The sequence below is a fragment of the Sesamum indicum genome, linkage group LG4 (genome assembly GCF_026168435.1).
Source record: "Sesamum indicum cultivar Baizhima isolate 11 linkage group LG4, ASM2616843v1, whole genome shotgun sequence".
Taxonomy (NCBI): Eukaryota; Viridiplantae; Streptophyta; class Magnoliopsida; order Lamiales; family Pedaliaceae; genus Sesamum; species Sesamum indicum.
In genome coordinates, this window is record NC_142660.1 from 16,254,710 (window position 1) to 16,274,817 (window position 20,108).

Here is a 20,108-nt window from a genome sequence, read left to right on the forward strand (position 1 = left end):
GTTTCTTTTTATATTTAATTTTTATTATTCGAAGAAAAATATGTATGTTTTTAATTTTAAAAATATTTATACAATATTAAAAATATGTCTGACTTAACAGATGACACTGTATTATTACATTATTAGTGATGTTAAGTCATTATATTTTTTTATTTGAATAAAGTGATGTTTTGGCTTCTTATTTAAATAAAATAGATAGATTATTAATTTGAAATTATTAGTGATATCGTACAAACATATTTGTAAAAATATTATTAATTTATTAAGTTAATGATTAAGAAAAATGTATATGTGTATATATATATAAAATAATAGTAAAACAATGTATAAATAAACTTATTTTCCCTTCTTGGACAATGAAAAACTGAGTATGAAAAAGATAAAAAAAGTTGCATTTCGCCATCCACGCTACAAGAATTATAATATTTAATCATAATTAATTATTATAATTAATAACAAATAGACGTGGCAAATATTATTGACGACAACCACACAATGGTTTTTGGTCAATCTTTTCACGAGGGTGGCTAAAACATATATCATGGCTGAAAGCATAAAAGTCTCAATGCTATATTTATAATTTAATTAAATTTAATTAGCCATGTTATTTTTATGCATCCTCATCTTTTTTTTTATTTCATGATAAGACTTTTTTTTTTAATTCAAATTTTTGGAATAACATTAAAATTTTGAAATTATTTTAATTTATTATTTTTATGGTCCATCTTTCTTTATTTTCTTTTCTGTTTTTCAGCCGTCCTTCTTATAACTTATTAATAATAAGTTTTTATTCTTACTTTTTATTTTATTGTATCTTTAAAAAAGTGAGATCATTTTAAATTTATATACTTTAGTATAAACTCTAATGAAAAATAAAGTATAAAAAATAATACATCTAACTAGTCCTTTATTTTTCAAATTTTTCTATAGAATGTAATAACTTTATAAGAGTAATCCTTGTAAAATACAAATTTTGGTTAGTAGAATATATTTTATGTGTAGATAAATATAATTTTCAATAATAATCAAGATATATAGATTAAAAATTCAAAACTATTATATTTTTCCTTAAAAATGAGAAAAAAAATTATTTTACGAAATTAATTCCTTTATTAAGTAATATATTATGAAAAAAATTATATAATCTTGCATAACAGAGGCTAGTTACAAGTATTTAATGATGATGGACACTAACAAAGTTGTGATGACAAGAATCAAAACAATGAGAACAAAGAAGGAGATGAATCAAATGTCGGGAGTGGTGGTGTTGACCAACCAATATTAATGTTGATGTCGGTTGATGTGCATGTGGTGGATCCCAGCCGACAATTTCCATGTCAATCAAAGGGGTCGGTTTTTGTCATAATTAATGCCTAAGTTCATGTTATCACTTGTTAGATACACTCATCCTACCCTTAAAATTCAGGAAGAAAACGAAATAAGAAAGAACATTGTGATTCTATTCTTTGACAAATTGACAACTATATATATATATATATATATATATTATTAATTGGTCTGACAATATAATGTTTAGTTGGAATTTAAGTTGAGATTTAAATCGAGCACCTCACTGCCGTCCTAATTATTTTATGGGAAAGTTGTTATTTTCATTTTATATTTTAGGGATGGTAATTTTGATTTTATCTGATCGAAAAATTTCAATTTTAAAAAGTTATTGCTAAGACACATGCATCTTCTCGAACTAAAAGGACCAAATATTGCTAATTTTTTAATGTTACATGACTAAATTATTGAAATTAATCGTGTAGGATCAAAATTGTCACTTTTTAAATTACCGGATGAAAATTATAATTTTTTTAGTCCATTTGTCTAATATTGCCCTTGGCACACCCTATGTTGAAGGTATGTTTATTTACATTGCATGAACATTCTATTTTTATGGCCCTAGTGTTTGAAGTAGGAACTTTATTAATTTATTTCTCTAAGAAGAGTAAAAAGTAGGAGGATGTTTATAAAAATTAATATTTTTACATTCTTGTTATTATAAAATGAACCATGACCTTTTATTTTAGGTAGACCTAGCCCAAACCACCCCAACCTTCACCTAGATGGCTCAGCCCAAATTCACCAGCTTGATCCGTTTTTTTGGCTTAGCCCATCTTTAGCCACCCGGCCTATTCACCTGACTCGGTTCCTCTTTTACTTATAGTGCAGGTGAAAAACCCTAATCCTATTTCACTGTCTCCTCGTCACTTTCACAGATCTCTCTCTCTCTCTCTCTCTCTCTCTCTCTCTCTCTTCTCGATTTCTTCCTCCGCGTTCTTTTTCTCTCTCTGATATCAATGTATTTTGCCCTATATAAATCTTTGGTGGTTTTTGATGATGTTAAGAACTAAAATCCTTCTATCACTTTCTCTCTTCCAATTAACAATTCTTCGTGAACATATTCTTGATTGGAAATCTGAGTGGTTTTGAGTAGTCCTCTATGGACTGAGCCTTGGTGGTTCTCTAGGTTTAGCAACTCTGAGAGATTGCCGGCTCTAGTGGTTTTGGGCTTCTTTATACCAGATCTGGCCCCTGAGCCAAATACTTTTATCTGTTCTTATTTTTCTTCTACTATTTTTAGATCTGTAACTATTCGTCTATATTTTTCTATAATGTTGGTTTGTATGAGGGTTTTCTAAACTCACGATCTTCTATAACAATTTATTAGAATTTTATTTATTGGGCTCACTACTGGTGGACTCATCCAATAGTGGTATCAGAGCCATCGGGTTCTTTCTTTGGTGCCAGTAAGATCGTTCTTATTTTATTATCTTGTACCCTTTTGATTACGCTTTATACGAAAAAAATAGCTTCGTGCGGTTATTTTTTGAAAATATAATATTTTGGCTATGTGGTTCTTGTTGTGTGCAAAATCTCTTCTGTTAGTGGATTAAGTTACTACTTTGTGGGTCTGAAATATTTTTTTACTGCTTAGTGCTTATTCCATATCCCTCACCTAGCCGAGCCCTTAAGACTGTGGGGTATCTGGTTGAGGTTAAGCTAAGGCTCCTATTGATATTCTTCTGTATCTGTTGATATTATTCTGTATCAGTTGTTATTTCTGCACTCGTTAATATCTTTCTGCATTTGTTGCAGTCATCTCTATTACTATTGTTTTGTTCTGGATGGATATAACTTGCAATCCTTTGATGGAAAAACAAATTTCTCTATTTGGCAACAAAAAAATGAAAGAGATTTTAATTTAAGAAAAAGTGTTCAAGCCATTGATGGAAAATATTCTGAAAATATTTATGAAGAAAAGATAATAGAAAATGATGAATATGCTTATTCTTCTATAATTTCAAATCTTTCTGATTCTGTTTCAAAAAAAGTAGAAAAACAAGATACAACTAAAGGTTTATGGAATAAATTAGAAGAATTATATACTGAAACCTCTTTACCTAGTAAACTGTTTTTGCTTGAAAAAATTTTCTATTATAAATTAGATTTTTCTAAACACATTGAAGAAAATTTGGATCATTTTACCAAACTAATTCAGGATATTAAATTAACTAGCGATAAAAATATTGATGACTATTCCTCTATTGTTTTAGTAAATTCTATTCGTGAAGCCTATAGTGATGTTAAAGCTACTATAAAATATGGTAAGATAATGTTAATTTAAATATTGTAATTAACGGATTAAAAAGTAAAGAAATTGATTTTAAAACCAATAAATCTAGTCAGGTCCAAAATAAGGTAAATCATGTTAGGGGAAAAACAAAGAATAGAAATTCTAAATATAAACATAGAGGATATAGTAAAGGAAGGAATAGAAGTAGAAGTAGATCAAAGTCTAGAAATAGGGATGAAAGATCTAGAGAAAGAAGATGTACAATTGTGGTGGCAAAGGTCATTATATAAAGAACGGTGAAAAGCCAAAAAGACATAAAACTAAAGAAGATGATAATGTAATTACTGAAGAAAATTCTGGAGAAGTCTATATGATTTATGATGTTAATTATGTTCAATCTTCTTTAAATATGAATGAATGGTTAACTGATTCTGACTGTACTTTTTATATGAGTCCTTTTAGAGAAATTTTCATAAATTATAAAATTTAAAATTTGGGCTTTGTGTCCATGGCTAATGAAAAGGGTTATAAAATAAAAGGTTTTGGTGACATATGTTTAACTTTTGAAAATGGTTATAAGTTAACTATGAAAAATGTAAGGCACGTTCCGGATTTATGTTATAACTTGATTTCTTGTACTACCCTGGAAGAAGAAGGGCTTGAGGGTAGATGGGGAAAATTATTTATGAAAATAATGAAAGGGTCTATGGTTGTTTTCAAAGCTGAAAGAAAACAAAATTTATATGTTTGTTATGTGACATGATATTCTTGCTGCAACTGCTTTTTAAAAATGATAAAACTAGTTTATGATATAAAAGATTAGCCCACATCAATATAAGAAGTCTAGAATTATTACATAAAGAAGGTGTCTTAACTGATAAAGTAAATAAAATGGATTTATGTGATGATTGTGTACTAGTAAAACAACATAAGGTACATTTTCTGCATCACCTCACCCAAATCCCTCATCATCATCGTGTGTACTTGATTATGTTCATGCTAATGTATATTTAGTTATATTTAGTTATCATTTTGCAATTTTTGTTATAAATGTCGTCAAAGAATTAGTGCCTAGAGTTTGTGTCCCGAAGGCACCCATCCCTACTAGTTACTAATAATAACAATTTTTATATAATTATACATTTTATTATAATTTTAAATCAAATTCATACATTTTATTATAATTTTAATGTATTTATCACTTATCTCCAAATAAATTACTGATGTTGCATGTCACTCATTCCATAATAGCAGCAAATAAAGAGTTTAAACAACTTACAAACTCCAGGTCTCATATCCGCCTCATTGTTGGACATTGTACCGTCGTCATTGCAGCAGTATTATTTAGCATTTTTTATTGAAAAGTGGTCATTTGCATGATTATTCGAAACACTTCATTTAAAAACTGATCATGCTGCCACACATACCATATAATTGAGTAAATATGAGATGTCGTCATACACACAATAATATTTTCAAATACCTCCTTTGGAACTGATGATATTATTATACGCTCCATATCAATTACAATATCTGAACAATGTTTAATGTCTGACAAGACAAGCTATAAACCTAATTTGGATGCCTACAAAGTTAACTTATTGGACAAGAACAATTTGTCCTTATCCCTTTCATGCCACTCATGACCACGTGAGTACCACAATTAACTATTGTCTCAAATATTAAAAATTTTAAAAACTTCATAGCCCGCAACTCAAGTTGTTTTTCCATTAAGAAATAATTTGACTCTATTTTTTTATTATTCATCGATTGATGATACGAGCGAACGAGAATATTATCCACTACAATTAATTGTTTTCGTCAAAAAATAAAAAATTATAGAGAATATTAATTAATTAATCATAATTATATATTATTAGCAGCGGTTCTTGCAAATTAATTCAAAATATTAACTATAATTAAAAATAATCACTAATTATTTTGACCATAGACAAAATTATGTAATAAATGTTGATTTCGCTCAATATATTATCGTCTTTATTCTTAATTTGATTTCGCTCACATTAATCAAGTATTAATTTTTATTTTTATAATTTATTTTATATCTAATTAATTATATACATACATATACTAGGTGTCAGATTGGCTAATTAAGAAAAAGAAAAAAATGAATGATATTGAAACGCCCAACTCAAAGAAATGTTGGCAACTTCGTAAGAACGTGCATGGCATAATTAGCGACTTTTTAAAGCACCTAAATTTTGTCAAGTGGGGTACGTGGCGGATTCTTGGAAGGTAGATTCAATAATTAATGTTTGTTAAGAATTATTATTAGTTTAATTAATAATTACCAAATGATCATGAATCAAGACAATCAAATCAAGTGTCGTAAGTGTCGTCTTGTTAACTAAAGTTGTTATTGGAGGACTACGATGTTGTTGCATGTGACTGCTCCAGCCGACAAATTCGATTTTAATCAAAGTGGTTTGATTTTATTATAATTAGAATAAAGGGAAAACTACACTCCCCTCTCTTGAAATTTGATGTAATTATATATAAATTTTCTGAAGTTTGAAAAATTATGTTTAACACTCTTGAGTTTGCTTCCGTCTAACAAATAAGTCCCTATATTAGTCAATTTTCATTCAATTTTTTTTTTTGTTAATATCAACAAATTCAGTGAATATTGACTCATGAAGGAACTTATTTGTTAGATGGAAGCAAATTTCAGGAGTGTTAGATATAATTTCCCAAACAACATGGGGTCTACGTGTAATTATACCAAAACCTCAGGAAAAGGGAGTGTAATTATTCTTAGAATAAATGTGAATGAACTCCTCAAAGTTTATTATAATTATAAATACCTTATTATAATTTGAAAAAAATTATAAATATTTTTTTGAAATTAAGAGATATTTAATACTCTCCTATAATAGGCTGTTATAAGAGGGTATTTATTAGACAAATATTAATTTTAAGAGGATATTTATAGTTTTTATAAACAACAATGAAGTATTTATAAACAAAAATGAGGTATTACATAATTTTATAATTCACAATTAATTGCATAAGAAATAAAATAATATTTATATATATAATTATTAATTCAATCAAATAAAAACCGATCTGAATAAGGATTTTGTAAGAAGTTTACAAATATATACAAATTCTGCTATCTTCGAACTCGATCATTGTCGCTCTACTTTCAACTATTATTAATTATTAACGAGAATATATAAAACCATATATATATATATATATATTGAATTAAAAATTATATGCCGAGTCAGCTTACGAATAAAATTCTCCATCACAGACAGATTTGTCTCCTGGACAGCGTGGAAGATCAAAGGGCGGGCAGACATCTGATATTCTCAATTGCATTTTTGGTCTTTCCCGATTCCCATTGATCCTAAGCTTAGATTTTCGTATGATCAGCAAGCATGCAATTATTTTTATGTCTTCGAAAGATTCCACTTAATTGGTCGGGAAATTCTAATTAGATCAGAACCAATTATATGTAAGTATAATATATTTATTGTTGTATGATTGATGTATAATTTTAAAAAAATTACATGATAAATATAATACATTTGCTTTGATTCAATTACTATACAGTTGGTTTAATTCAGTCAAAATTGATTTGGGTAAAAATCTGTCTATCTCCCATTCATTGTAAAAACTAATATAATGTTGGAGGATGAGTAATGTTTTGGGTTAAAGAATGCGAGAATAGGAGTAATACTCTATAAACCCATCAAAGAGGATTGTGCACACACAGATCAGGATGTACGCCTAGTCTCACCAAATATTCTGGCAGGAATTTGAACCATATATTGGTATGACAATGTTCGACCTTAACCATTATACCAAAGCAACAATGATAAAGAATAAAAAAGTTTGAGATTACTTTACTTGTAACATGTTCATTTGACTATCACACCCCATGATTTAATATATAACAAGGAATTGTCTCCCGGCCATACAGACTAAAAGATTGAGCGTGCTGTCACGACAAAGACAAAGACTCCCACGTTAGTCGTTTTTCCTCACTACAAACCAAAAATACTCGACGCCAATATAAACTCTTCTTCCTCTTCTTCGTCTCTCAACTACTCATCGTTCAATTCCTTCTCCATACACACAGACACACCTAAATTTGCAGCCGATGAGGACGCTGTGCCCGAATCTCGTGAGAGACGACGTGCTTGAGACGGTGCTGGAGGTGCCCGTCCCCGAAGAAATATTCGTCTCCGGCAAGCACAAGTCATGGCGGAGCATCAAGTCTTGGCTCACGAGGCCGCACATCGAGAAGGGTTCCGTTTCGGCTGGGCGTGACGTCGAGATTCAGTTCTTGCTCGGAGTGATTGGAGCCCCTTTGATCCCTCTTCCCGTCCGATGTGATCGGACCGTTAATGATCACAACATCAAAGGCCATCCCATTGTAAGTCGTGATCCAAGCTTCGATGTAGCGTTTGATATGTGTTTTCTTCTTCATATAATGATGGCATATATATGGGGTATACTTTTATAAGAAGAACATGATTTCTTTTTATTACAAAAACTATTGGAATTATTTTGTACACTATAAATTACTGTCACTTGAGCATCGCGGTAAATCAAAACCGATAAAACTTAAATTTTTATCATATTTTTACCAAAGCATTTATCCTGATTTTAGTTACAATGAAAACACCTGTCATAGTATTTAGCTATGCCTAATGTTGTAGTCTTGCCTGCTAAAAATACAGCTAATCATAGCCGTTGCTTAGGCGTGGATATTATATTTATGCTTATACTATTTCGACATATTTAGTTAAGATATCGTAAACTAGATTCATAATAACTAATTAGACACAATTGTTACATGATTATGTGCAGGAGAGTTCAATGGCCAAATACATCGTGCAACAGTACATAGCAGCTTCCGGAGGAGAGCACGCTTTGAACTCTATCGACAGCATGTGCGCAATGGGGAAGGTGAGAATGGCAGCATCAGAGTTCGTGGCTGGAGACAACTTGAGTCTCAGCAATAACACTAAGTTGAGAACGAGAAAACACGGCCGGCCGGGGGAATTAGGAGGATTCGTGCTGTGGCAGAAGAGCCCTGATATGTGGAATTTGGAGCTGATGGTTTCAGGTTGTAAAATGAGTGCCGGCAGTAATGGTAAAGTGGCTTGGCGACAAACTCCATGGCAGCATTCTCATGCATCTCGGGGTCCGCCAAGGCCTCTTCGTCGATCCTTGCAGGTACTCACTTTTTCCATCTTTTACTTCCAAAATTTTGTTTTGTACAAAGAATTATTCGAACTGTTAAATGCAACTAACATTTGCTGGGTTAGCACTAGTTTATGCACGACATGTAAATCAGAATAATGTTACAATTTTCACTGACTTCTTGTGATCAATGATGTCAACAGGGGCTCGATCCAAAGTCGACAGCCAACTTATTTTGCAACTCCGTTTGCATTGGCGAGAAGACAGTCAACGACGAAGACTGCTTCGTGCTAAAGCTCGAGGCCAATCCCTCCACCCTGAGGGCAAGAAGCAGCAGCAACGTGGAGATAATAAGGCACACTATCTGCGGCTGTTTCAGCCAAAGAACAGGCCTACTAATCCAACTAGAAGACTCCCACTTGCTGAGAATAAAGTCGCCTGGAGGAAACGTCTTGTGGGAGACGACGATGGAGTCGTCTATTCAAGACTACAGAACGATAAACGGTGTTAACATCGCTCATGCAGGAACGACCACCGTCTCGTTGTTTAGGTTTGGGGAGAATTCAAAAACGTTCGATACAAGATCAAGAATGGAAGAGGAGTGGAGTGTTGAGGAAGTGGACTTCAACATCAAAGGGCTCTCGAGAGAGTTTTTCTTGCCTCCGGCCGACTTGAGGAAGGAAGACGAAGAATGCGGTGTGGTTGCTAATGGTGGGGTTGTGAAGAGTGGGGGGCTGCGGCACAAGATTTCCGGCAATTCTTGCAGGATTAGTTCTGCAAAAGTGGTAGCTATTGATGAAGAAAGCTTGGAACTCTTTGAGACATATGAAGAGTTGTAGATTTAGAATTGTGGGGTAAATTACAACGGCGTCTTCCAAAATTTGGCGTAATTACAAATATCCTTTATTTTTTGAAAATTTTTTAGTCAATTTGTACATAGAGCATCTGGCTTGTGTTGGTGAAGCCAAGGATGGGATTACATATATATTTATATATAGTTACTTAGTGAGGCTACTTTTTAGTTGGCCATTGTTGTGGAGGATCAAATATCCCAAGGATGTTTATATACAATTGGGATTGTCCGATATACACATGTATAAATAATATAATGAACTTCAATTCTTAATATTATTATTACTTGAGTTTCTATGGATATATGTTCTGATTTTTCTGCTTATTCTGAAAGTTTAAAGCTGCATTTGGATGGAATGATGTAAATTTGAGGAAAATGTCTAACAAAAGATTTTGAATTATTCAACATTAGAAAAATTTGAAATTCATCACTATTTTACGAAACTTAGTTTAAAAATGAGAGTTGAAAAGATTTGAAATACTTTATTATATTAAATTATCTAAATAAATTCAGATGTTGTGTTATTAGAGATTTGAAATATATATATATATATATATTATATGCATTCAAATTTATTAATCCAAACACAGTGTAAAGGTTTGAATAATAATCCAATTAAAAAAAAATTATAGAGGCACCGGTTGCTACCTCAGTTTAATTCAAAAGGGGAAGTAACAAAGGATTCAAGTTTCAAGAGTTTGGGATTTTAAATTTTAATTTTTTATTAGTTTGAATTTTGGTTTAATTTGTTTCCTCCAAGAGCTTTGTTGGCTTTTTATTGTTAAATTGTTGTAGATTGTATTCGTTTATAAATTGTACCATATTTATAAATTATATTTATTTAATCAATTGATATATAGTATATTGACATGATATAAATATATACATACATGTATATAATATATTTTGGATTAACTATTTTTTCAATCTGGTCCAAATGATTTGATCAGTGACCTAATAATTTATTCAGTTCAATCACCGATTCAAATTTGAAAATATTGGTTTGATTGTTGGAGTGTGATTCAATCTCCAAATTACAAATTATTGGAGTGTAGAATTTGACCCGATATTACATTAAAATCCAACGGTCCTAGATCCAACTAATATTACATTGTGGAAGGCTTGCAAGTTTGAGAAATTCATGGATTGACGACAGCAAGTATGAGGTTTTTTGGGTGATCGAAAAAAGTCAGTTGGTGTGTTTTTTTTTTTTTTAACACATTGGCAGGTATTCGGAAAAAGTTGTGAAGACTCGTTAATGTGTGACAAAAAACCCACACCCACTTCTTTCTCTCGAACACCCACAAAACCTCCTACCTGGATTGTTATCAGCCCATGAGGTTCTCAAACTTGCAATCCTTCCACAATGACAAAAAACTTCTCATTTTGCAGTCATGTTTTAGACTTTTTCCTACTAAACGGAAGAGAGAAGAAAATAAATTAGCTTTATATACGAGTAAGAAGATAAAATAAGTATCTCCCACCATAGTTTCATTTATTAGTACATTTTTTCTCTAAATTTGAACCCATTCAACGGAAAAAGCATCTATTGGTAGCAACTTAACTACTGCCGTCTTGTGTCCTGAAATTAAAAAAGACTTGCATTTATAAAACGTAACTGTGAACATCTACAATATGGGACCAAAATAAAAAATAAATCCCAAGACAAAAAAATATAATTTACATTGGATTATTTTAAAAATTCCTGTAGATAATAAGACTAAAAATGTATTGGTGGACGAAAGATGTGACTAGCCCTTATTTTAAATATTGTAGCGAAATTGATCAAACAAGATAGATATATGTTGGGCGGATTGAGTATTCTAGGCCATTCCAAGAAAATAATCCAGAGGGCAGCCCACGATGTCATCTGTCTACAACCCGGAAAGGGACAACGCCGACAAACGGTGCGGGGAACCTCGTCTGGAACTTCGTCTTTGTCCTTATTAATCCCATCCCACAAGAATGAAAATTTCCAGAAATCACCAAACAATTCACCGCCCGCCTATAAATTCCTCATTGTCTATCCCTTTCCCCACGACTTTCTTCATCAGCAAACGTCTCGATATTCAAGAAAATCAGAGATAATCACTGCAAATTCTCTACAACATGGCTCTGATTCCGAGCTTCTTCACCGGCCGCCGGAGCAACGTTTTCGACCCATTTTCTCTCGATCTCTGGGACCCCTTTGAGGGCTTACCTTTCTCCTCTGCCGTGGCCAACCTCCCTTCCTCCGCCCGGGAAACCACAGCCGTCGCCAACACTCGCATCGACTGGAAGGAGACGCCGGAGGCCCACGTCTTCAAGGCGGATCTTCCGGGCCTGAAGAAGGAGGAAGTGAAAGTGGAAGTGGAGGACGGGAGAGTCCTGCAAATCAGCGGGGAGAGGACGAAGGAACAGGAGGAGAAAACCGACACTTGGCACCGGCTGGAGAGGAGCAGCGGGAAGTTCCTCCGCCGCTTCAGGCTGCCGGAGAATGCGAAGATGGATCAGGTGAAGGCCACGATGGAAAACGGGGTTCTTACGGTTGTCGTGCCCAAGGAGGAAGAGAAGAGGCCTGAGGTTAAGGCAATCGACATCGCAGGTTGAATGATCTTGTGATTTTCTGTCAAATCTCACTTTGTAATTAGGTGTAGAAGCAAATAATTAAGTCACTGTTAATGTGTGTGTGTATGTGTGTGTAGTGTAACACTGTTGGTGGTTGTGGATGTTTTGCATGTAAATCAAAATCAATAATGTTCTTGTGTTGATATATATATATATATATATATGTATTAAGTTAATTTGGTGATCTTGATTCCTAGCTACTTTGCATGATCAATTTATTATTAAAGAAAAAAATGATTTCCTCTATTACAATTGGCCATAGATTTAGACTTATATTAAATTAATTTTGTTTAAAATAAGATCAATTGTAAAATTTAAATTCAACCATGATTTTTTAATTAATTCTATCAGAATATTTAATATGATATTTTGGTGTGGGCTCTCCATGAAATTAATGGCCTCGCACTAATCAGTGTTTTGACTTGAACTATTGCTACAAGTGCCCCATCATATCAGTTCAGTGTATATAAAATGGTGTATTCCTCTTCTTTAGTAATAGGTTTTTTATGGTTTGCACATGATTGTAGTTTATCTATATTTTGAGTTTTAATGAGTATTGGTAATGGGGCATACTCAATGTGTATGTAATTAAAAAGACTTTAATATAAAGAATAAATTACATAGTACTCTTTTAGAATTTGGAATAATTATAAATATTTTCTTGTTGTTTAGAATATTATCAATACTTCTTTTAATTTTAACTGCCATCTAACAATTAGTTCAATTCGTTAGTTCATTTATTGACGGTGAATTGATCAAAATATCTTTTTAAACTAAAAATTAAAATTTTATTTATTTTACGACTTTTTTAATGGACTAAAATACCTTCGGATTTGCCTCTTCGGCCTCCTTCAACTTTGGAAGATGCTTTCTAATCACCCTATTTCTTCTATTATTGTTTCAGTCAAACTTACCAATGGTTCTAATTCAACATATTACAAAAATACCCTTAATAAACAACATATTACGAAAATACCCTTAAATAAACAAATCTCATTTTTCATTTCTCAATCAACTTGATAGGGGGTTCAATCAAATGAGCATGATCCGGTACCAATTAGGACTCAATGCACACGCTAATAGCTTTATTTTTATAATTCACCTACCCACGCTTTTTAAAATTTTAGTAAAAGTTTTAATATATGCAAATATGAAAGAGCTTGTGAAAGCAATATGGGACAAGAAAAAAAAATAGTTTTCCAGCAGTCATTCCCTACACCCACCACTGCCATTCCCCCTTTTTGCCGTTGTACTATATCAACAAGCCAAGCCATGGCCTCTTTCCCCTTTCCTATCAACAATATGATGTGTATCAAATCTTGGGCTCATGAACATCATCGAAATTACTTTCATGCCCACTGCACAGTGCTAATATATACATATATATATATATAATACAATCGTGGTATATAGTTCCTGTATCCATATAATAAGAATAAAAATAACTTTTTTATATTTATTATTTTATTCAATAACAATCTTCGATTGTTGTCAAGAAAAATTTTACCAATTATTTGTATAGATTAAATGTGAACCAATGATCTAAAATTAAAAAACTATAAAAAAAAAATGCGAGATTTGTAACGAGTTTACTGGAACGGTCTTTGTAGCAACTTTGAAACGAAAAATAATTACTAATATTGTATTTTTTGCCAAAAGAATTTGGAACAACTTTTCTTTCTGTGAAAGCTCACTGTTTTAAAATTCATTCAAAAGACAATTTCAAATATATAATTCGCTATGGCCGTCACAAAAATTGGTACAAATCTTTTACTACTATAAATAAACTATGGTTTTTGGAAAGGTCATGTTGGCGTTGTAACGGCCACTGAAGAAAAAGAACATTCGTTCCAAAGATTGAATATAAAGTCGTTACAAAACGTAATACAATTGAACGATCTACAAGTCGTTCCAATAGCAGTTTCAAATTTTGAAATATTTAAGTTTATAATGTTTTATGAAGAAGTTTTAATTTTTTTAAAAAATTAAAATTAAAATTTGGGATGGCCAAAAATTTAAAATATGTGTTACAAATGTCGTTCCAAAATTTACAATATTTAACGGATCTATTTTGACGCCGACTCAAATGTGGAGGGAAATTGAAATTTTGGAATGGCCATTATATAAAGTCGTTGAAAAAAAATTGGTACAATTTATTGGTTTGACTAAAATTCTAATTTTTTTTTGGAGGAAATCCAATTTTCAAATGCCCGTTCCAAGGTTAGTACCAAAAGTCATTTCAATTTGTTAATATAAAAAATCGTGTAAAAAGCCGTTACAATGTGTTTAAATTTCAAAACTTATGTTCTGAAATACGATATCTTAAAATCCATGCACTGGATTCATGCCAAACTTAAATACATATAAGATTGTGTCCATGCAATCACATCTGCTTTTTTTATTCAAAATCACATGGCCTGATTCAATGGTGCACCGGATCAAAAGACTACTCTTGTGTTCCAAATATAATATCTCGACATCTATATACGCAATTAGTCCAAAACTTAATAATATGTATTCTTTTGTTGGTTTAATCTAAATTTTGACGGTCTGATTAAGTTATACAGTACAAACAATGTAAGATGATAGTCATATCAGTGTAATACTAACAATTATGAATATATAAATTTAGTTTTTTGAATTGTACATAAAAAAGAATTGTATGATGAAATGAACATTAAAAAAGATTATGAAAAGAAATAAATATGACGTGTGAAGGAAGGAGAAATAAATCAGTAAAAAGAAAAAGGAAATGTGAAGTAAGCTGAAAAAAAAATTATAATTATGAATTTACTAAAATATAGAAATTTGTGAAGAAAAAAGACAAGTGAAGGAGTAAAACTAGAGAAAATAAATAAATAAATAAATTGTAACTATGAAATTATTAATATTAAAGTTACTATTTTGATCCAATTCTTTTATGGGAAGAAAGGAAATAAATGGTAAATTGGGTATTCAAAAACTGGTTTTCTTTTATAGTAATGATGATGATGATGATAATAATAATAATAATAATTGATGTGTATAAAAATAAATTAGCCCAAATAGGTTCAAGCAATTCAAAAAAAAAAAAAAAGAAATGATAGGCCCATAACATCCTAGGAGGCCTAAAATGACCTGACAGACATTCCCTAGATAACATATTGGCAAAGGGAAGACCCAAGACATCCCATGATCAAAACAACACAACAAAACATTTGGCCCAAAAGGCCCATATACGTGGCAGCCCACTCTCCTACGTGAAATCTTATCATCCCATGTGTTAGCAACCATCTTGGACCACATGAACCCTAGAAGGGCTCTCTTGGCAATTATGACTCCTCATAGGTAAGGGGTCTCTTAAGACAAATTAAGTAAGGAATGACTCCCTGGCGGCTAGGACTCATTGCAGATGAGGGAAGCCCCTCCAAAGCCCTCGACTCCTTGACAGCTGCGACTCCCTAACAGTTAGGAGTTCTCACAAATGAAGGTCTTCCTCAACTCAGAAATAAGCATCCAAAGGCCCACCTAATCGAAGATAAAAACATATTATGACTTATCCCAACAAACTTTATCCATTCTTTTCGAGAATAGAGGGAACGTGCAGAATTCCACCGCAGGGGAACACCCGCTATAAATACAGGTTTACTCTTCTATATGGGGACACCTTCATGAGACCCTCTAACGTTTCTCACACCTTTCTTACTCTCTAAATAATCTCTTTAACGCTCTAAATACTTATTAAACACTTTTTAAAACATTCTCTAAACACTCAACAAGCACATTATCAAGTGTTCTTACACTTTTCACCAACTTTATTCACCATATCTCGATTTCAATTATATTTATTTACATTTTGACTTTATTCAATCTCAAATCCAATAATAATTTGGGCGTCGGAGTGCCAACACCTTTTTTGCAGGTCCTTCCTTCAAGATTTGTATCCGTTTTGACCCAAGCTTTGAGCATAGTGCATATTCGTTGGACTCGTGCGCTTTTTAAACGCATCAATAATAATAATAATAATAATAATAATAATAATAATAATAATAGTTTGTGTAAAGTATTATGTGCTTTAATAAGAAACATTTTGAATGTCTTTTTTCTAGCTTTGTGTAAACTAATTATGTATTAAATTATTTCTCTAATAATAATGTGAAGTCAATGGACAAAAATTATGATATTATTTTCGAGTATTCCATAAACAATAAGATTAAAAGTATATAGTACCTAAAATATGAAACGAGAAATGTCACTTCCTCTATAACTACAACGTCTTCCGTAAAATAAGATTGAATCTCATTTAATCATCTTTTTTAAGAGAAATCATACATATTAATAATTCAATTGAATTTTCAAGTTCATAAAATTTAAACTATATTAATTAAATTATATATAATAAATAAATAAACAACCATGTTAAGTAGCTAGTCCACCAATGTAAAAAAATAACAATAATAGTACTAATAGCTTCCAAATAAAGAGAGTATTTTATTATCCAAAGACGTGCTATTTTAGCTAACTCGGCAAAAAAGAATTCAGACACTATCAGCCAAACTAAGATCAATAATGATTTCAAGAACTGGTCCAAAAATTGACGTATGCTAAATACTACCTGAAATTCCCATAAACCCTAACATCAACCAGTGGGCTACCCTGAATTTAAGGGGACAAAACAGTAATTGACATCAATGAAGCCAACACTCGAACAGGCTTCATTATTAAAAAACCTGGGACTTTTTCCCGAAAGAAAAGTGAAACAATTGATCAAACAAACCCAGTAAAATGTCTGATCAAAGAGCTGTTTCTCCCCATGTACTCATTTTCCCTCTACCCCTCCAGGGCCCCGTCAACTGTATGCTCAAACTCGCTGAACTTCTCTGCCTTGGCCAAATCCAGGTCACCTTCCTCAACACTCTCCACATCCAAGAACGCCTCCGGAATTGCACCGGAGCTGAAGTTTACTTCAAAAGATATAGCAACTTTCGTTTCGACACAGTCCCTGACGGCCTGCCAGAAGAGAATCCCCGGACTGCGGACGAAATATGGAACCTGCTGCAATCCATAGACGCTGTGGCTGTCCCGATTTTCCGGTGTATGGTGACTTCTGGAGTATACGGCCCTGGTTCTGAGAATCCGGTGACTTGCATAATTGCTGATGGGATTTTCACTTTTGCTGCCGGTATAGCTGGAGAAATTGGTGTCCCGTTGCTGTATTTTGACACTATTAGTCCGTGTGGATTGTGGACTTATCTGTGTTTGCCTAAACTCATTGAAGCTGGGGAGTTTCCGTTCAAAGGTGTGTAGAACACAATTATCTTAATCTTTTTTCAGAAACCTAGATTGCCTTTCATGGATATATATATATATATATAGTTAATTTGATAATGGAAGCACGAAGAAAATTCGTCGTTGTGATCGATCTTTATGATATTTGAATTACTTCTGTTTACGATAGTTTAAAGTCCAGTAACCTAATCCATTTTCCTCCAATCCCACCTTCTCTTTACCAAATTGTATATTATTTAATTCCAAATTTTATTACATTTTTTATTTCAATTAAAATACCCAAATAAATAACATAATCTTTGTACATGTGGGCGTCTATGTTAAATGAAAAAAACAGATAACATATAGTAGATTTGAAATAAAAAATTCAATCTTTCAGTCTCCTTTAATTTCTTTGATCTTCACACCGTTTAGCTACTCGTGATGAGGATTAAAATTTCTTTGTGACTGTTATAGACAATTATACTTTATTGATAGTGGATATTAGGTATATATAGAGACGCTACAAAAAGTGGGATGAGTGAAAAGTGAAGCATATTGGAAACTAGTTTGTGATAAGGATATTTAATGCATAAAATTATCATATCACCTACCACATGACATATATGCCAATCCATATGTCCATCTTTACGTTCACTCTTGGATAGGTTCGTTTGGTAGGTAAGTAGAATTAAAAAGTTGCCGGTTTTCAGGTTCATGACTTGAGCTTCTTTAACTATGTATTTCCATTTTATTTTATTTTTTTGGTTTGGTATAGATGACAACTTAGATGAGATTATAAGAAATGCACCCGGGATGGAAGGAATCATTAGACGCCGTGATCTTCCCAGCTTCTATCGAACCAACGACGTTAACCATGTTACAATCCAACTAGTCCTTAAGGAGGACAAGCACATCCCACTTGCTCAGGGGCTGATTTTCAATACATTTGAAGAACTTGAGGCGCCCATATTATCCCAAATGCTAAATGTCTGCCCAAACATCTATGCTGTCGGGCCCCTCCATGCCCACTTGAAAACACGACTGGCAGCAGAAACAGGTCCGGAAGCTCAGCCCACCATCACTTCCAATAGCATCTGGAGGGAAGACAGTAGCTGCATTTCTTGGCTTGATACCCAGCCCTCGAAGTCGGTTATCTATGTCAGCATTGGAAGTCTTGCTGTGATAACAAAGGACCAGCTCTTTGAGATTTGGCATGGGTTGGTGAATAGCGGGTCAAGATTTTTGTGGGTTCGGAGGCCTGGTTCAGTTACTGGGCTGGACTCGGAGACTGAGGAGATTCCCTCGGAACTGTCAAGAGGGACGAAAGAAAGAGGGTATATTGTCACTTGGGCTCCCCAAGACGAGGTTTTGGGCCACCCAGCAATCGGAGGGTTTCTAACGCACAGCGGCTGGAACTCGACTCTGGAGAGCATAGTCGAGGGGAAACCCATGATTTGTTGGCCATATTTTGTTGATCAACAAGTGAATAGTAGGTATGTGGGAGAGGTGTGGAAGTTAGGGTTGGACATGAAAGATACGTGTGATAGAGTTGTAGTGGAAAAGATGATTAGGGAGCTAATGGAGTCGAGGAAGAATGAGTTCTTGGAAAGGGCTGATGAAATGGCGAAATTAGCTAAGGCAAGCGTGAGTGAAGGTGGGTCGTCTTATGCAGATTTGGATCGTTTGATTGATGACATCAAGTTTATGAACATACCCACAACATGGAACTAGTTTTATGGTTAGGGTTTTCTATTCTATTATAAATAAGTAATGTTAAATGTTCAAATTTTTTTAGATCAAATTAAATTACCCGTCTTTAGGTATAAATTCCGTTGGTCTTCATGATATTTGAATTGTTAAGAAAACCCTCTTCTTGAAAATAAAGATCTAAGTTAACTTCTTGTGTTTTCAAAATGATGCAAAAAAATCATAAAAATTTAAGGTGCACATGCCCTTTATGCGGCTTTTAATTATCGAATAATTTTTATATCCCAATTTAAGATTCATTGAATCTTTTAATTTGCTATAAATCATAATTGATAGTTTGAAATATATATATATATATATTAAGTAAGGGTATAACAATTATTTTATAAAAAAATTGACACCGTTAATTGGATTTAACAGAGATGAAGAGATGGAGCTACGTCTAATTTAAGAAACACAAGGAGATTTTTAACCTATTTTTAACAGACTTTTTAAAATACATGAAGAGTTTATGCATTTTACTTTCATTTTATGAATTTAGTTGATTGAGGTTTTGGATGGATCTCAGATCTCTGTCTAAAACCCATATCAGATTGCCCCAAACCTTGCTCCTTGCGTAATATTTGCAAATTATTTAATATTTTTATTTTTTTTCCAATGCATATATTTCTAACATAGGTTATACTATTATCATAATAGTATTTTATTAAATATTTATAATAAGAACTTTATTTTAAAAAAATATATTAACTAATTGAAGAAACAAATAATCTCATTTTACAATGAGATGTTTGGAATTTGGGATTAAGATGAGTTTCAGACTAATTTGGGGTGAGATCCGGCGAATTTCGAATCCAATCATAATAAAAAGGGTAAAAAATATACTTTATTTCTTTGAACTATTTTTAATGTAATATTTACACTCCAAAT

At 32.5% G+C, this 20,108-nt stretch overlaps 3 protein-coding genes across 3 annotated transcripts; all 3 read left to right on the forward strand.

The window, feature by feature from the left end:
* Window positions 1-7,537: 7,537 nt before the first annotated feature.
* Window positions 7,538-9,914, forward strand: LOC105160989 (uncharacterized). The gene is made up of 3 exons (XM_011078537.3): window positions 7,538-7,988; window positions 8,426-8,794; window positions 8,965-9,914. The coding sequence occupies exons 1-3, from the start codon at window positions 7,713-7,715 to the stop codon at window positions 9,598-9,600; spliced, it is 1,281 nt and encodes a 426-aa protein (XP_011076839.1). The 5' UTR covers window positions 7,538-7,712; the 3' UTR covers window positions 9,601-9,914.
* Window positions 9,915-11,452: 1,538 nt separating this feature from the next.
* On the forward strand, window positions 11,453-12,397 carry LOC105160926 (17.6 kDa class I heat shock protein). Its single transcript, XM_011078454.3, has one exon. It carries the CDS (start codon window positions 11,724-11,726, stop codon window positions 12,201-12,203), a length of 480 nt encoding a protein of 159 aa, XP_011076756.1. The 5' UTR covers window positions 11,453-11,723; the 3' UTR covers window positions 12,204-12,397.
* Window positions 12,398-16,959: 4,562 nt separating this feature from the next.
* On the forward strand, window positions 16,960-19,298 carry LOC105160927 (7-deoxyloganetic acid glucosyltransferase). Its single transcript, XM_011078455.3, has 2 exons — window positions 16,960-17,499; window positions 18,247-19,298. The coding sequence occupies exons 1-2, from the start codon at window positions 16,986-16,988 to the stop codon at window positions 19,200-19,202; spliced, it is 1,470 nt and encodes a 489-aa protein (XP_011076757.1). The 5' UTR covers window positions 16,960-16,985; the 3' UTR covers window positions 19,203-19,298.
* Window positions 19,299-20,108: the final 810 nt, after the last annotated feature.

Bases quoted from the DNA above. Each gene is read 5' to 3' on its own strand.
- LOC105160989 (XM_011078537.3), top strand. From the start codon at position 7,713: ATGAGGACGCTGTGCCCGAATCTCGTGAGAGACGACGTGCTTGAGACG. The intron at 7,989-8,425 runs GTAAGTCGTGAT...GATTATGTGCAG, and splicing joins ACATCAAAGGCCATCCCATT to GAGAGTTCAATGGCCAAATA. The intron at 8,795-8,964 runs GTACTCACTTTT...TGATGTCAACAG, and splicing joins CTCTTCGTCGATCCTTGCAG to GGGCTCGATCCAAAGTCGAC.
- LOC105160926 (XM_011078454.3), top strand. From the start codon at position 11,724: ATGGCTCTGATTCCGAGCTTCTTCACCGGCCGCCGGAGCAACGTTTTC.
- LOC105160927 (XM_011078455.3), top strand. From the start codon at position 16,986: ATGTCTGATCAAAGAGCTGTTTCTCCCCATGTACTCATTTTCCCTCTA. The intron at 17,500-18,246 runs GTGTGTAGAACA...GGTTTGGTATAG, and splicing joins TGGGGAGTTTCCGTTCAAAG to ATGACAACTTAGATGAGATT.